The following is a 19,186-nucleotide window of genomic DNA, read 5'->3' as shown; positions in this document are numbered from 1 at the left end:
TACCTAAGAACTTGCGTTCGACTCTTTTATTTTATAAATGAAAAGAAACAAGAATGTCAATTATCATTTTTTGATGGTCTCAGCAACTATAATGTTCTGGTAAATTTGTGTATGTAAAGAAAATTCCAATAGTACACTTTGATACAGTATGAGCTATATATATTCTTGTTACCCTTTTCTCCTCTTGTGACTCAGTACAAAGTCATCTTCATCATCGCTGTCATCAATGATCCTCTTCTTAGCTTTTGCATCGCCGTTCTTTGAGCTTTGCTGTGGCCTTTTTGAGCTCTCACCTCTGCTTGGTGGCGGGGGCGGCGATTTAATTGGAGTTCCTAGCCGCAGTTGCTTTTGCTTCCTCTGTTTTTTCTCGTATGCCTTCTTAGCTTTATCTGGTGACAGCAATCCATGTTCCATCATCCTGCAACATTGATCACTGGATTAGCACACTGAACACATCCTATACCAATAAGGAAAAGAAAAATGCTTTACACCAAGTGATGAAATAGACAGCAAAGTTGAGATGCCCAATTTAATAAAAATTAAATACCTGTGTGCACCAATCTAATATTTATTCTAATGAGTAATACTTCCTCATTTACAGCATTGACATCTATATATCATAAAAATGCTGTTCACTTGAATTCTGTACAAGAATTAACCACCGTATTCATATATTGATTGGTAAGCATGCCATTTCGCTTTTCAATTGGATATATTTAATTCTAATAATATATTGATGAGTTTGAGTTTTAAGAGTGTCCCTTGTGTCGGCACTTTCTCGATTCAGGATCCAACTTTTGTAAGCTGGTGGAACCTATGCCATTTAGGAAAACTTATGACATATCTGAGGCTTCATTTCTACAGTTATTTGCTTTTTGGACTCGGCACTTGAAAGAATATTCAATATTTTAAGACAATATCACCTAAGTGAGATCTTAAAAGGGAGTGCACAAACCTTGATCTAGAACTGGGGGATAAAACAGGACACCTAAAGATGTCTAATTCAGAAATGGCCAGAAGAAAAAGATGAACATATGTTCATCTGGTGCTTTTTTTGCAAGACAACAATGTGAGAAGCTATATACTGTATACACCCAAAATATGCTTGTATTTTCAAGAAGTGCTCTTGGACTAGAAAAATAACTTGGTAGTAGATTTCGAAGGGTAATGTTTTGGTTGAATAATATGCTCCTAGTAAGGCCTGACTCTCAAACCTTAAGGTCTTTGCTGAGTTGGGTGCTTTAAAATGGTATCTGCAGGGAATAAGAATGCCTTCTAAAAGATTTATGCTAATATACATTCTAAACTACGATGTATTACCTAAACGAACACACATGGATTCTACTTAACTAAAAGGTTTAACCTCTGATGATAGTTTCTTCATCTGGAACAGAATTTAACTGAGATCAGTACTGTTTAATGATATGTTTGTGGCTCTTTGATTTTTAAATCCATCTAGAATATACACAACAATAGTCTATCCAAGTGCAGCCCACTCATAGAATCTCTGCAAATTCGACAAAAAGTGATACTATAAACATATCACTTGTAACACTATGACTCACAAACTGACTTGGGTACCAGAATTAGCTAACAAATCTAATTAACAGTTGTTGTAATGCTTCAATATCGTAATTAAACATTTAATTCAATTGGGTCTCGCTTAATCTGTGATATGTATGGGTCTCTTTTTTGACCAGCATCACTAATCTTCAGATTTAAAGATAATAAAATGGACATTGACTTGTAGCCCTGACTCGATCTCTAAATAGTAGTTTCCTCCACATCTAGCCGGGTACATGATCTTATGAGGAAATCAATCTTCTCAGATTCATAAAGCTAGTTTTTAGGATAGGAAAATTAAATCACTAGCCAAGTTACTTGTATTTTTGTTTCTCTTATTGTCGATCTCTTCACATGATGATCCATTCATTCCAAAACTTTAACCTTCTCTAAATTGACGTAACTGGTAACTAGCGAAGTACTAAATACTCAATCGAAGCCACTGAACTCTGTCAAGTAAATTTTTCTGAGGATATCTTTCAATGAACGGAAAAGTATATCCAGTCAGAACAAGTAACAGCAGAAAGAACTGTCAAGTGAAAGTTTCTGAGACTAGTGTATCGACTTGAAGAACCAAGTAGTGTATTCATTAGTAACTCATCTAATCAGGGGAAGCAAGAACTGAAGCGGAAAGAAAGGTAAACAAAACACATAAGATTCTCTTAATACCATCTATCCAAGTTGTTTGTAGAAAATTGTAATGTATTGATTTGTTATATGCACAAACCAGACTAAATGTGTCACAGATGCAAAGGACAATAACATAAACATATGATATCAAAAAATCACAAAGAAAACCTATTGATGCAAAAAGAAAAATGAAGAGAACCTCTAATGAGATATATAGCCAACTTATTCCTCGCAAAAGAATACATATATCCCCACCGGGTCTCGCTCAGGGGAGAATGGTTTAAATTGAGAACACATGAGAACATTTGTATAAAATTAAGGAAATAAAATACACAACACAAATAATGTAATTTTGTATATATTGTTCTGTGAGTTTAAGAAGTGCAGAGCAATTGTTCTCACATGTTCGCCTCTAAAACTGTTCTCACATGAGAGCAAGCCTATAACAGATTATCAAGTGGGGATCGTGATTCAACTAAACAAATAGATGAGAAGACAGGTCACCCACCAACATGCTACATGCACAAACTAGAACCGAATAGGGAAGATGGGGAAATAAAAGGCAATTGGGCAAGTGCACCATCGTGTTGTATACACATTTCTTCCTCTTGCATCATTTATAATGCAAGCAACAAGAAAGATCCTTTTTGTTAACAAAATCAGCAAGAATCTCTCTGTAATAAAAATCAGCACCCTTAAAAAAAATTACGAGTATCATACCTATCATACCTTTAATAAGTGATCAATTCCAAACCCTGGATAATAATTTCACGGCATATCCCGTAAATCCTACAAACTGCATCTTGTTCCCTTGGATATAATTCCCCATTGTGTTCTAAATTACTTGAGCTATTCAGTTTTAGCAGACATACCCATTACCGGATCCTTGGATACTTAAACACCACACTTATTCCTGGTCAGATCCTTTCACTGAAATTTGGACACCTTGACCAAGCAAAAGACCGCATGTGAAACGAAATTAAGATGCATGAAAAGAAGAGATGAACATAGCAGTGGCTGATCAGGCAGGGACTAGCGAGGAAGGGTGATCCCTGCTTGATTTTTATAAGTAGTACTAAATCTTCAAATTTTTTGCAAGTTGAGAACCTAAAACGATTTGTATAAGAATTGTTCACATAATACTGTAATCTTGATTCCTAAAATGTATCTTGGTTCCTTACTATTTAATTCCAAAATTTGAATTTTCTCCCTCCAGTGTAGAGAACTCGAATTTAATTCATACCAACTTCCATAATATTCGACTGTTAATCAATAAAAAAAATTACTATCTCCCCTCCCCCAAAAGATTTTTCTGCTTTAGCCACTGGAATTTGGGGATACAAAACGATGAAAAAGGAGAAGAAGCCGTCACCACTCACCAGCACTGTGGTGTCAGCAGTACAAGAATAAAGTATATGTTTATGTGTGTGATCTGTAAAATAGAATAAAGTACCTGGAGGCACGGTGTAAATGAATCAGTGCAAAGTTGCTAAAATTCAAAAAGGCAGAGCAATAGCAGTACACTAGGGATGAAAGTATAAACAAATTTGTTTGACCTTAATCAGGAAATGAGCATAACATGAGAATTGTATATAACCAGTGTATATTAGCCACAAATTATTATGAAATAGGAGTAAGAAAAATTGTCAGGAAACAATGGATGAGAGGTTTCTCCTGCACAACCTGGCTGAAGCATATTCTGTTTTTTTCATTGCAGATAATTCCTCTGAACAGTGACAAAAGTCTTTAGTAACCAAAGGTCAACCTTGTTAGCCAACAAGATCTCGGGCCAATGAAAACCGTGAGAAAACTTTCTTAGTGTTGCTCCGGTTATAAATGGGATTTGAAAAAGTAGTTGATCATATAGCAAAAAAAATCAAAACTCTAAACTTTATGCGACTAGAAATGCAAAGAAATGAGACCAGCATATAGGACATTAAAGACAAAAGGCTTGGAGACATTATTTTTCAAAAAAGGATGAGAATGAAAACAAATTTGTAGAATAAGAACTCCATAACAGTTACGAGAACTCACCAGAATTCTGCCATTTCACTAGAAGGTATCTGCTTAGACAATGATTCATAAAAAATCCTCGAGGGTTCTCGCTGTCGAAGACAAGCAGATACAAAAGATCAGTTACATGAAAATCACACCAATTTAGTAAACAAAAGATTAAAGGTAAACATTAACCTCTTCAGGAGGATCATACTTCTGTCCTGCCAAGGAGTAAATTTTCTTCTCTCTTTTCTTAACAGTAGTTGTCGTAACCTTCGAGGTGGTGGTTTTCGATGAAGAACTAGATGTGAATTTTCCTTTAACCTTCACTTACAATTGATCAAAACACATCAACCAAATCCACAATTAGCTAGAATTTCATCCAAAGATCACCAAACAAATCAAAAAATCAACAAGTATAACACATGATATATGCCCAATTCAGTCAATTCCATAAATCACACATACAAATGATCAATCCACAAATTTCCAAATAAAAAAACATGGGTCTCAATCAGCCAAATCAGACACAAAACCCACCACATCAAGAACCTAATTCAAATAAAGCACCAAACTTTCTTAAAAACCCAAATCAAGAAACCAAAAAAGACACAAACTTTAATGAAATTACCAAATGGGTACCTCAGTTTTGGTAACAGTTGTTGAGGTGACTTTATGTTTGGCTGAGCTAGAAGAAGAAATGGCCTTGCCCTTTGAAGAAGAAGACCCAATTTGATTGCTTGTGGGTCTGACCTTAACAACACTAGCTTTGGTCTCTGTAGCCATGCCTTATTCTGCTCTGCCCCTTCTGCCAAATCTTGCTTTATATGTATATAGTTTTATCAAAGTGTGTATCTTTCTTGTTTTTGACACCTCTCATTTAAGTAAACACATCTGACATCACCCCTTCTGTAAATTCTTTTCAGAGCAGTAAATAAAGAATGGCATGAAGGGGGTAAAAATGAGATAAATGTAGAAGCGTTTTTGGTAGTTTCATGATGAGTTTCATGTGAAAACTGAAATTTATGTGATGTATATATGTTAGTTTATTTGGTGATCTTAATGCTTGTTTAACTGTTTAATGAAGTATCTAAAAACATATGGTTAAAACAGTTGAACACGTGTTTTACGCCGGCAAGACTCATGACTTAGAGCATGTTATCTCTGTCTTTAAACTGAAAAATATTTGTTTGTCTAAAACTGATCATTTTTTAGCGTTGTTTTTGTCCCCTTTTTTTAAGTGTAAAGTCAAATAAGTCAGAAACTCAATTAAACTCAGAAGTTAGTTTGAGGTAATTTCTTCGGCGACTAAATTTTTTTAAACTTTTTTTGATAAAAATTACTCCTAAATCATAAGTTACTCATAAATCATTTTTATTTATTTTATTATATTTTTAATAACTCATAAAGTCATTCGTAAGTCAAAATTAACCAAACTAAGAGCATCTCCAACGGTGTTGGCTATAATCGTTGGCTAAATTGGACCTGTAAGACGTTATGTAAAATTTGTTGAACCTGTAAGACATTTCTCTTCAATGGTATTGGCTATATTGGTTGGCTATAATTTAAAAATAGCATGTTATTAATATTTTAAATTGTTAAAATAGAATATATCAGTTGAATATGGTAATAAATGATGTGCAATCTTCCTACAGATTTCTTACAGACCTGTAAAGGTTCGACAAATTTAGCCATCCATAGGAGGTTGGCTAAATTTATAGACAACAGGTCACTGTGGTTGGAGTGTGAATTTTTGAAGTGGTTGGCTAAATTTTTTATTTTTGGCATGACAACTCATCTTTTAGCTAAAGGGTCTTCATGGTTGGAGATGCTCTAACATTTTAAGCTCAAGTCATAAGTCACGTTATGTCATAAACTATAAACTCAGCCAAACGGAATCTTAAAGATTAATGAAAAGATATATTCTTCCTAACTATACATATTCATGCAAATTTTTACAAGATATTGTCTTTTAATAAATTGTATTAACACGATGTACGCAGACAAATGGATGCTAATTGATATTGCAAAATATCCATCTTATATAAGTTAAATAATCTGTGAGAAAGGGAGCCATAATTAAGGTATACGAAAAATGGATGCTAACAAATGTTTATCTGAAAAAAAATTAAAAAATAATAACCCGGAAACTCCAACCGGCACTGATATATATAAAGTGAACCCAACCCCTAACCCTAAAATTCAGAAATACAGTATTCCGAATCTCATTTTCTCATGGCTTCATCGAAAGCTCTAGACCAGGACTCCCTTGTCTACATACATGAAAAGTTATATGCACCAAGAATTAAAAAGAAGGAGGACAAGAATTTTGTTCCTCGGCAATACTCCTCCATTAAGAAGCTAATTCCTGTTGTTCTTGATCTTATTCAAGTCGATTACAACACCTGGTCTACTCTTTTCCGCAACACTGCTCGAGATCATAATCTTCTCCATCATATCGATCCAACCATTCCTGCTCCATCACTTGCTGATAAAACTATAGTCACTAGACGTATTGGTGATGATGACACCATTCCTTGGCGTCGACAAAATGCAGTCCTTCTTACGTGGATTTATGCCACTATCTCCCCCTATTTACTTGCCCGGATAGAACTGCATCATAGTGCTATGGATGCTTGGACACGTCTCCGGGATATTTGTAAGGAATATAACACCAATGTGCGTAAAAAGAAGAGAAGGTTATTTCACAAGATTCATCTCACTGAAGATTATAACACCAATGTGCGTAAAAAGAAGATTATGAAGGGTGTTGATTTGATAAGCGGTTTACCTGATGATGTGCTGATTTACGTGCTCATCTTAACTGGTGATATGAAATCAGCAGGGAGAACCAGCATTCTTTCCAAGAGGTGGAAACATGTTTGGACTCACCTCATGGATCTAGATTTCAAGATCGATCCTGAAACGATTGCCTCTCTAAGATCAACATCTTATCCCCAACCAGAAATGGAGAAGTTTGTTGAATGGGTTAACCGCGTGATAAGTGCAAACCGAGCTCCATATCTTGATAGCCTAAGAATACATATGCCCCTCAATACTTGTTATGGCGCTCATATTCAAAATTGGGTCCAATTTGTCTTTGTTAAAGAGGTTCACCATTTGGAACTCAACTTTGGACCTGATCATTATGAACGTCATAAAAATTATCCCAGAATCAATTTTTCCGACATCCTTTCCACCAATCGTGCCTTAGTTCGCACTACTGCACTCAAATCTCTTCACTTGGAAACAGTGATTATAGAAGGACCTTTGATCCAATGGGTTTTAACTAATTGTCTTAATCTTCAACGTCTGTCGCTTCACAACTGCAGTATCAGCGCTGATGATGATGCTGCCTCTTCAGAACACTCCCGCGGGGAACTTGCTGTGTCATCCCTTGAGCTGAAACACTTGGAGTTTTGTGGAAGGATGTGGCCTCTTAAATTCCAAATACTCCGTGTATTTGCTCCAAATCTTACTTCCTTTATATTTGGTGAGGCCGATGGTATTGATGTGGAATATGGTAGCATTCCTTCACTTGTGGATGCTATTTTTGTAGGGGTGTATCTTCCTGATTCGGATACCCTATCTGGCATTGCTTCTCAGCTTGAAAAACTGTCGGTTAACTGGCACAAGGTGAGTTCAATACCTGCTATAATGTCATATGTTCTGCTGGTTTCTTAAGTTCATAATAAGTTTATTCTGTACTCTGTGCACAATCTTGATGCTTTTGCACCTTTCTAATTTTGTAGCTCCGCTCTGCATTTAGTGGATTCCCGACTTTTGCTAATCTTCAGCAATTAGAGATAGTTCTTTGGCAACGGGATTATGACCTTATTCTATCGACCTCCTTAATAGAGGCGTGTCCCCTGTTGCACACATTCAAGTTGAAGGTTTAATGCACCTTTTATATTTAATGTTGCTTTTGTTTATTAATTTTGCCATATAATGATTGTATGGTCTCAATTCTTATAAGTTGGATTGTTTTGATTTAAGCTGAACAGTTATCAATTTTTATCGTCTAGTTTTTGATATTGTTTGAATTTTGCACTTTCCCTTATGAAGTTGGCAGGGCAGGCAGTGTTTGACATGAATTTATGTTGGCTTGCAGCTGATGTATCCCGACCAGGCAAGACGAATTTCACCGTCCAATACTCAGCAAATTGTAGCCCCGGACAATGCTCAAGAAAATGCAATACGTTGCCATGAGCAACTGAAGACTGTAGAGTATCGTGGATATGCTGGATGTGCGATTGCTGCAGAGCTTGCCATTTGCCTCGCTCAAAATGCTCCCAATCTTCAAAGGTTTGTTTTTTATACTCGTCGGCCTGAGAAAATAGAAAACCCACGCAGAGTTCGTACCTCTGAATATGAGGATCGAATGACAATGAAGAGGAGTGTCATAGAGCATCTTGCGGAACGAATTCAAGGGACACAAAGTCCTGTTAATGTGGTGATTCTATAATTGATAATGGCCTTGGGGAATTGGTTGTTGTGGGAGCTTGTTTACTCTGCTAGCAATTACTTAACATTTGATTATTGAACTTATCTTTTTCCATGGAATATTAAAATGCTTAAACATCTTCAAATTCAAACAGTTTGCCGCTAGCTGTGACCTCATATTAGCTCACTGTTTTTCTTCATATTGACATTATAATAGTTGATTCACAAGAGTTAAGTATCAAGCCTGGTGTGACATAGTTTGGTGTAGTTTTGTCTGATTTCTAAATATTATCGTTGTTTAGTTTTATTATTATAAAACTGAAAATTTGTATTATGGTTATGTTAACATATATATTATGATAATATATCAGAGAATTCGTTTGGAGAAATCATATAAAAACTGATATCATATTGTTAGTTATATTCAGTGAATCAAATGGAACATAATTTCGTAATTACATTTAGTTGTGAGGATTTTATATAAGCAATCTAGTAATGATTAGTGAGTTTGTAGTTCTCATCACTAGTTTCCAGATTTATAGTGGAGTAAGCCCTTGTATATATAGGAAATTCCGTGAAAAACTGTTAAAATTGAATTTATATATAATATATATAAATTAATAGACTATTAACTACCAAAATATAGAATGAAGTAGGATACATGAATTTTCCGAAGATGAAGAAGGCAATAAATCTACATATGTTAGTTGTGATCAAAATTTTGTAAAAATATTAATTTTTTCCAATTTCTCAACCCTATTATATACATTATCAGTCTAATTCTACTAGACATGAAATTTTTTTATTTATCTTTCATATAAAAAAATGTAATTATAGCATAAAATCACATAATGCAAACAATCATGCATCTATGCTGCCAGACTCAGTTGGACACTCATGTATTTTGTATTGACCTCCATCCCTATGTTACAATGCCAAACCAAATAAACCTGTGCAAACCATCACAGTGAAACATTTCTTCTGCTTCTGCATAAGCATAATGATCCGTTGGAACAGAAAATCTCAGCCTGCAAGTAAGAAGCCAGAGCAAATTAGACATTAGGCCGCAAGGAGTTGAGGGAGTGGGATGACAAACTATGGAGGCTTTCAGCAAAAATTAACACCTGCTTTGCTAGGAACTTTGTCTTCCATCATTACTGCAGATTGAGAGGCTAGAGGGGGAAGGTTCTAAGATCATGATGCAGTAATCCGCAGTACAAGCAAAATATTGTATTTTTCGAACAAAAAATGACTCTGAAAGCATAATGATCCTTTGCAATATAAAAATGGTATATACACAGTAACCAAAGTGTTTTCGGCAAATAACAAGAATTACCAGTGTAATTTCCTGGTGAAGAATGTATTAGAACGAAATTGCTTCCCTGTAGCATGAACAACATACAATACAATCTATAAATAGATAGATACTCCTCCCATTTTTGATGGCTTTTTACTACCACTGCCTTCATCACAATAGAATCTATAAATAGATAGATACTCCTCCCATTTTTGATGGCTTTTTACTACCACTGCCTTCATCACCCTACATGTTAAACTCAGTTTTGTTCCCCACGTGTATTCAAGTTTAAAAAGCACAAAGACTTTGTACGACAGCATTAGATATATACAAACATGGTTTTCAACTGCTGGGTCACAAAACATACCGAAGGATAATGCTTATACTCTAAAACACACAACTGTTATGTGCTTTTAATCTCACGAAATCTCATTTCAATTTAAATTTCAAATTCAGAAAGAGTTTTTCACTCTTCATTCATAGAAGCAGATACATTGATTCTATAGTCTTCTGTTCGCATTTTCATGTTTCATGGATGAGGTCAGGTTCCATAATGTATTTTCCCACGGATTTTTTTGTATAACTTCTTCTGCATGATTGTTCTTTGAATTAGGTCATTCTTAACAATTTTTCGTTCACTGCATTAGTTCTACCAGTTCAGGGAAGACTGTACTGTATCTTCTGTTCCTGCTTCTTCAAACAGATGTTAAGAAAGTGAAGATGTCACCTTCGTAGATATATATTTGTTATGGATATTGTTCTTGGGTAAATTTATGGTTATGAAGTATTTTGTAACATGCTTTTTAAGTGTTTGACAAAATTCATGACACAGATTCAATAATTATATAACATAATGGTGTGATATTCTGTTTTATGTATGTATTTATGCAATTATATGAAAGACATTTTAGATTCACATATATGCAAGTTCAATTATGTTTAGGTTTTTTTAGATTCACATAAATGTTCATATTGAAGTTGAGATGAAATTTAAGAATGAATAAGAGTCTCTATATAACACGAGCCCTGTGTTCAATACTGGATCTTCATCAGTATTCTAATGCTTTTGGGAATGAGATTCTAAAATTCTACATACATTTCTTCGACTCCTGCACTTGAGTCCAGGTAACCATAGCTCTCAGTACATTTTATAAATATGGTTTGACATTATGAATTTAAAAGAATGTGTATTTTAGGTGTATCTTACACAGAGACAGTGAGAGAATGTTAATCATGATTTGCCTCTTTTTGGACACTGCTTCTCATAAACTTGGATTTTATTGTTGCTTTAGGAGAAAGGTTATTGTTCAATCACTACTACAAAAAAGGGCTTAGACATCGGCTAAAAACCGATGTCTATTGAAAACAGGACCGATGTCTTCGCATGTGATGTAAAAGGTAGGGGTCTTAGACATCGGTTTATGACCGATGTCTAGGACCACCTTTCACAGCAGTTCTATTAAAGAACCAGATGTCTATGCATTGAAAATCATCTTTTTTTACATGATTCTAATATGAAATATGGTAATAATAGAGGCTGAATATGATCTTAAACATGAGACGCACAAGAGAAAAATGAACACATTTGCAGTGGAACTGATGTAATATTCATTTTTAACATCAGTTCCCTAAACTAACCGATGTAAATTACTTTGTTTCACATCATCTGTTTAAATTGGACGATGTCTATGTTCGTCTTTCACATCAGTTCTTTATTTCAGTTGATGTCTATAGTTTTCTTTTACATCATCTCTTTATATCGGTTGATGTCTATAGTGTTTTTTTACATCAGGTTACTTTTAAATCCATTGTCTTTCTGTAGTTTAGACATCAGTTTTTCAAAGAAGTGATGTCATTTCATATTTTTTAGTCCATGTTCCACCTGCTTATATAACATGCCCAAATGTAAAATTAAAATCTCAAAACAAATCAACAATCAAATTTCCCAAGCAACAATATCACCAATTACCAAACATATTTGCATTAATCCACCAACTAATTACATAATTCACCAACAAGCAATACTAGTACTGATGCCAACTAATTCAAATTATCCACAACACAACCAATACTAGTAGTACTTCAATTCACAAGTCTGCATTGCCATTAACTACACATTATACTCCCAAAATCAGCAGTAGACTTCTAAACGAAACCTAAAGTCAGATTACTCCTAAAGTCATTGCAACTACATGAATGATTCAATATGGCTAAGAGCCTCAAACCGGACCTCATCAAGCTCGGCTTCCGAACAAATCAGCTTACGCGTCTTAAGAGCCCACTGAAATGTAAAACAATAAAATTATAAATTATCCAACTTATTATCAATCCATGACTTGTCCATGTTATCCCCAAAGTACTACCTGATTGTCAAATTACTTGTCAAATAACTTGCTAAAATTTTCTATCTAAAATGACAGATGGGTTGTGAGTGTGCCTACTTATTATCAAAACAGCCTAGTTAATAAGAAAAACATAACATAATAGAACATATATATATCATATCATATGAGCACAAACATAAACATAGGCCAGGCCCCATTCAAGGCAGGTGCACAAAACAGAGAAACCACTCCTGTTTGGACACTAGCTAGCTAATTCAATATACAAAACCACTCCTGTTTTTCTAGTAGTGTCACTGCAGTGTAGAGACAAGGATATGAAGAGATAATGGGCTGGCCTTGGTGATTTGGGAGCATTAGCTTTTTAGAGTTCAATTAAAGTAAATCACAGTCTTTATTAAAGAAGATACGAATATAAATTCTACTTAAATGTGTTAATGTAAAATCTAATCATCAAACCCCATGTCCTCCTTATTTATATTCTCCTTGTTTAGCAACTCTGGAGTTCTCACACCCAATATTTAATACTCCACACTCTCTCAGCTCTCATCCACTGCACACCACTTATTTCTTTTTATATGCTTGTGAAACTAGCCAGAACAAACAGCCTTGTCAAGCCCTTTAACATACAAATACATGCTACTACACATACAACTACATATAAACATACAAATACATATAAACATACAAATACATATAAACATTCACAGATACTCCAATCAGTTTATGACAAGCAACTACAAACATACAAATACATATAAACATACAAATACATATAAACATACAAATATATATAAACATACACAAAGAACCAAAACCACAACTACAAACTATCTCATTTCCCAAAAACACACACTGAAATACATATATACATACACATACAACCCCACAGACTCCAAACTCCACACTCGAACTCAAGTAATAAATAAGAAATTACCTCCTCCAACTCGAACAGAGCTTGAACAGACTTGAATAGAGACTCCGAGCTCGAACTCCAAACCCCACAGACTCCAAACTCCACACTCGAACTGAACTCCACACTCCACACTCGAACTGAACTCGATCTGTTGAAAAAGGGGGAAGAACAAATGAGTATTGTAATCGAACATACAAAGGGGGAAGAACAAATTTGAGGATGAAATCAACCTTTAGGGCACAAATTTGAGGATGAAATCGGCCCAATTGGAAGCTAGGGTTCGCTCGCTGAGAAAGGGGGAAGAACGGGGAGAGAGAATCTATTTTGCACAAATGATTTAATTTAGGTAGTTTAATTAGTTTTATGTCTTTTTCCTTTTAAATTTATGTTTAAAGACAGGTGTTGATGTCTTGTTCAGACAACACATCAACTAAGCGGGGGTTTTAAAAGCGGTGTGTTTTTGTTTGTGAAAATTTTGGCTAAGTGGGAAATAGCAGCGGGGAAGCGCGACCAATTTTTTAAAAACATGTTTTAGACATCGGTTTTACACTGAGATGATGTCCAGTTTTTTAACAGACATCGGTTTTTAAAATTTCGATGTAAAAAAGGGTTTTAACATCGGTGGTTTTTTTAACCGATGTCTAATCTGTGATGTCTAATCCTGTTTTTCTAGTAGTGAATCTTTGACGATATGTTCATTTAATGCAGGTTAGCATGACATTTAATATATCAGCCAACTCACAGTCACTGTTCACATGGAATACAAAACAGGTTTGGGGTTACAGATATTTATTTTTGTGGTTGTTTTAGTAATCCTGTTTCAAAACTCTGTCACTTTGTCTAGGTTAGGTATAGTAGTTTATTTTGTTTAATTTGTGTCAAGGTGCACAGGGAGACCATTAAACCTAGCATTGACAAATACTGGCTTATCATAACCTTAATATTAAATACTTAGCATTCTCAAGTACGGTCTTTTATTTGATAGAAAGAGAAAAGACCCCAGCGAAGAACGAAGATGGTATTAAATCCTCGAAAAAGTAATGCACAGTTGTAATGAAATTTTATTTGTCAAAAACTCCTCATTGCATTGCGGGGAAACTGCATGAGTTGTTATCTACGTACTATCTGAAAGTTTTTGGTTGGTACACATGTGTAATCAAGTAATTCTAATGTTAACAAGACTTAGAGTTGCTCAGTATATTAATTTTGAATTTCTGTGCTATTCTCCCTCATTTATGAGTTCGAGAAAAGCAAGCGAAAAGCAAATCATATTTACACATTTTATATAACATAAATTTAATGGAAATCTAATGGAGGCATTGTTTGGGCTCTTCACATCTGTCATAAATTACAAATATGTATTTTGATATGGAGCAATTAGCATTTACTGTGCTTTTACTGATATTTAGTTTTCCCATTGATACTTACAAATACTAGATCATTTGCAGCTTGCAAAGTCTATGGATTACGGATCTGGCTTCTGGGGCTATCAAAGATGTTGTCAAAGGTATAAAATTTGTCTCTTTTTATGGCTGGCATCTGCTTATGTAATGTCAATTTTGAACTGTGTAACTTTTCACATCCCTGAAGGATTTCCAAAAATATGGGAGATATGTGGACCGATGATCCAAAGAAGTCAGCCCTCTTGAATAAGGTGCCAGTAGAATGGTTGCAGCAGCAGGTTGGACCTAACTGTCCACTAGAGGGTGTTTAATATGCGAGTCTAATGTCGTCAGTGGCCACATTTCAGGACCATGTAGTTGTCTGTGATACAGGTTCAATTCATTTATACATTACTCTGTTCTTTTCTTATCACATTGCATGTATCTATGAGTTCTAATAAGAATGTAATTTGAAGTTGGTCAGCGACTGTTAAAACTCGATAAGACATCTGGATCAGTTTCAAACTTCCAGTTCTCAAATTTTGGAATTCTTAGACGACCTTACTGGTGTTCATATTCTTTGGAGAGAGTTTATGCTCTGTAAGTAAAGTTTTTATCGACATTGATCCCCCCCCCCCCCCGAATTTCCTTCTTTTCTCGGTGCCTTTAGCCTAGAAAATGATAGCTTGCATTAATATCTTATACTGATATAGAGGATGTCCGTTCCGTATAACTAATATGTTGTACTCTGCTGCTAGGAATTGTGCATTCTATATGTTATCATTATTAATGTGTGCATAGACTGTAGATCAGCAGCAAGAAGAACGTTAACCTGAGGATCACAAGGGCCAGTGGTACTCCTACAGAAGCTATCAGTGTCCCAGAGGGTAGCTGTGACACCACTTTTGAACTGCGGAAACTGACCCTGAAACTTATTGTTCTGAAGAGAAATGTTGATCAATTTAGGAAGCTCAGTCAAGGAGGGAGTATTCCAGTAAACTGGTTATCCCTGAGCTGTGAATCGAACTGGTTATCCCTGAGCTTAGTACTAATGTGGTCTTTAAATACACAGGTCTAAGGTATCTACTCCAAGTTACTACATATCTTTAAGTTTATCCCTGGTGCATGCTTTAGTTATGATTCCTGATATTTTAGTTTTACATCTTATATATAGTTATGTTGATCTTTTAAATGCAATCAAAGAAAATCCAAGACATACTAAGTTGTACAGAAATTTTAAGTAAAAGATGCCTATCCCAGAAATTTGTTTGAGCTCCGGAGATGCGAAAGCTATGCCAATTATGGGACTGGGATTAGGAGTTCCTGATCTAACACCATAAGTTATGAATAATACGAAGAAAGTTGTGCTTGACGCGATTGAGCTTGGTTACAGGATATCAAATCTGTTTGGACAGCAATGTAGGAGTGCCAAAGTCCCGGCCTTATAAAATCAATCATTCTCAGTAATTTCAGTTGCAAGGAGATTGGTGATGTTCTGCCATTTGCCAGGATTCCTTCTGCAATCAATTAAGTAAGCTTGCTTCCATTTCATAGTGTAAATTCCATTTACACCTTTGGTGATGTATCTTACTTGAGCTATTGATATGGCTTGCTAAGATCAATTGAATCAGAATCCTTACTATAAATAAATTGAAGCTTCCGGAAAAAATTCTCACCGAAATAAATCCCCAATGCAAACAGTGGTCTGAATTCTTAAAGAGTCTTAGGAACTCCACTTCATACTGTGCTATCGGATTTAGTAATAATTTAATTGTTTTCATAATTGAAGTTTGTAGGCTGTTGATGTTGAAAGATGTTGCTATTATTCTCCTCAAATGAAGTATACAACTACTTTCAAGACAAATTTATGACTAATAATTTTTTGTTAGGAAATGATCTACAACCTAACAGGCCTTACAAAATCAATCGTTAAGGACAAGGTTTCTAAGGATCCTAACAAGCCTAAGAGTCCTGCAACTGCTTTTTTCATTTTCATGTACATTGCTATCCAGCTTTCTGTTTACTGTTCTTTTGATGTGTATGGTTCAAGTCAACTTGTGCTTGCTGCAGGGATACTTTTTGAGCTGAGTTTGAGGAAAATAATCCTGGAAATGTAAATCAGTCTGTTGGTGCTGTAAGTAACTGGTTTCTATTGTTGTAACTCTGACTGTTGTGTTTATAATTATTACTAATTGAATTTTAAACAGGCTCTAAAGCTGGGGGTGAGAAATGGAAGTCGATGTCACAGGCTGTATGTATTTCCGTGTTTGTTTCTTCGTTAATGTATATGTCGATTGATTGCACTCATGTCACAGGCCTTATGTATTTCTGTTTTTGTTTCTTAGTTAGTGTCTACAATAATTGATTGCATTGGTCTGTTTTGTTTATCTATTCAGTTGTGAGTTCCTTCCATTTTTAACAACAAGCATTAGTGTGTGTTAACACTTAACATGGTATTTTTATCTCTTTACTTTATAAATCCTGTTGCCTTTTTGGCTACAAAATGTCCCTCTACATTCTTGCTTATTTCTGTTTACTGTCACTTGACTCAAGAGATTTATACGGTGTTGACTACACTACATTTACTAATTTTGTTGAGCTTGTAAGAGAAGCTGCTGCTTCCCCCAAAAACAACCCATTCCATTTCATTCTAAAATTCAAAAGAAATTTTACTCTCTCTCCGGCCATTCTTTTCTTATTTCTGAATTTCAAATTCAATTTCAGATTCAAATCCCAATGTTGTCATTTTAGGTATTTTTAATTCTTTTTGTGGCTATTTCTTTTATTCTTTAACTGCAAGCCTTATCTAATTGAGTTGATAGGCTAATAGATTTAATCAATTTAAATGTGACATGTTTTTCAACATCCATCAGTGATAAAGAATCATAAAGTGATAGCCTTTTGAAAGAAAAAAAAGAAAGATTTTGCCATAGATATTTCCACAATGAAGTTTAGATACTGCAGCAAGAATGTAGTGAAATCCCAGAAAGCTTTCATTCTGACTGGAATCGTGTAAGAAAATTTTAAAACTGAATCAGAGGAATTGCTGCTGAAGTTTTATCTTTTTAGCTCGCTTAATTTCTAAAGTTTTATGAAAGACAGAGCTAGCACAGGAGTCCAATGTGATTGAGGATACTTTGAAATTATTATTGGTGTCTTTGTTTGATACTTTAAGGAATTGATTTCTTATTTGCAGTTTCTAATGAGAGGAAAAAGCTGGACATCAAGTACCGGCTCAAATAAACCGTTAGCTTTGTAAAGTAGATCTTCAGTTTTTTAGACATTTTTAGTTATTGTATGCATTTTGCTTAGAAGATACAAAGTTGCACCATTTGGGTGCCTCAGATTAAGATACTAAATCATGAGTCCGTCATTGTATTGTTGAATTCGTCAAGTTTTAGTTCAGTAGTTTTATTCTCTAATTTTCAGATCTTTTTGTTATTTACTTCAGGCTGTTGCAACAAATGACCAAGAGACCAGTGTGGTGACTGAGTATGTTTAAAAATTCGGATGCTTGGAAAGTCAATCATATTGATAAATGATGATAGTATATCTGAATTGAACTTCTATTTCATATTTAAATTGATATTTTAAATTCAAATTATCAAGTCAATAATAGAAATCAATAGTTTAAGAGTCCATTTGTTTACTTCTAAACAGAGCTGAATAAGATGCAGCTGACCGAAAAATCTCATTCAACTTGTTTGGGGTTGCGGCCGGCTGGATCTTAACTTGTGCTGACCCGCACATATCAAAAACTCTGGCTGAACGAATCATGCATGTATATACCACCTTGAAATCAATCATTACATCATATATTTAAGAATTTTAAATATATTTTATATTAAGTACTTACTAGCTTATAACCCGTGCTTTGCACGGGCGGCTATAATATTTGTTATTTTACATTATATATTTTAACTATAATTAATTTATTGTGAAAATAAAATTATGATAGAATAATGTCGTTAAATAAATTTTTTATTTAACGGCTGAATGAATTCTTAATATTTTTTTTTTGACAAAATGAATTCTTAAAAGTTAGGTCCGTCAAATGACTAATTAAAAATTAGTTCGAACATTTATATTTTAATGAAAATGTTAAAAATTAATAAGTTAATATAGAACATATTATAAGTTAAAGAGACACATAAACCTAAATACCGACACATCGTACTAACCTAATTTTTAATGGTTTGGTTTAATAAATAATGAGAAGTATATCATAACATGTTATAAATTAAGGAGGTTTGTGGGTCGACTATCAACCGGATCACCAAACTCGACCGAGCTATAATAGTATAAGAATAATATACAACATTGTATAGATTTATAATATTACTTTTAAACTGAGACCATTAGAGTATTTAAAAATAATGCTAATGTATTTTAGTGGAAAAGTATCACCGGTTTATTATTAATTATATATAATAATATTATATTTTTATAAATATGTCGCCCGCTCTGTTCTAAAACTCCGTAATTAATCACGATTAATCATCGATTAATCCTTATTTTGTAGCTCGCCGAACTGATTAAATATCTTATTATTCTATTAATCCCCAATCAATAAAATTAATCCTCGATTAATTCTTGTTCGGTGTCTTTACCGATTAAA

The 19,186-nt window shown here is 34.4% G+C and overlaps 2 protein-coding genes across 2 annotated transcripts; one reads left to right on the top strand and one right to left on the bottom strand.

Annotated features, from left to right (window-relative positions):
- LOC108205833 (uncharacterized) lies at positions 1–5,049 on the bottom strand. Its single transcript, XM_017375929.2, has 4 exons — positions 4,831–5,049; positions 4,384–4,512; positions 4,228–4,298; positions 1–418 (listed from the first exon to the last, which is right to left on the bottom strand). Exons 1-4 carry the CDS (start codon positions 4,972–4,974, stop codon positions 169–171), a joined length of 594 nt encoding a protein of 197 aa, XP_017231418.1. The 5' UTR covers positions 4,975–5,049; the 3' UTR covers positions 1–168.
- Positions 5,050–7,000: 1,951 nt separating this feature from the next.
- On the top strand, positions 7,001–8,684 carry LOC135150773 (FBD-associated F-box protein At5g56370-like). Its single transcript, XM_064087836.1, has 3 exons — positions 7,001–7,824; positions 7,941–8,081; positions 8,300–8,684. The coding sequence occupies exons 1-3, from the start codon at positions 7,021–7,023 to the stop codon at positions 8,651–8,653; spliced, it is 1,299 nt and encodes a 432-aa protein (XP_063943906.1). The 5' UTR covers positions 7,001–7,020; the 3' UTR covers positions 8,654–8,684.
- The last annotated feature ends 10,502 nt before the right edge of the window (positions 8,685–19,186 follow it).

Source organism: Daucus carota, chromosome 1, assembly GCF_001625215.2.
Source record: "Daucus carota subsp. sativus chromosome 1, DH1 v3.0, whole genome shotgun sequence".
In the NCBI taxonomy this organism is placed as follows: Eukaryota; Viridiplantae; Streptophyta; class Magnoliopsida; order Apiales; family Apiaceae; genus Daucus; species Daucus carota.
This window is presented reverse-complemented; position numbering and strand designations above follow the sequence as displayed.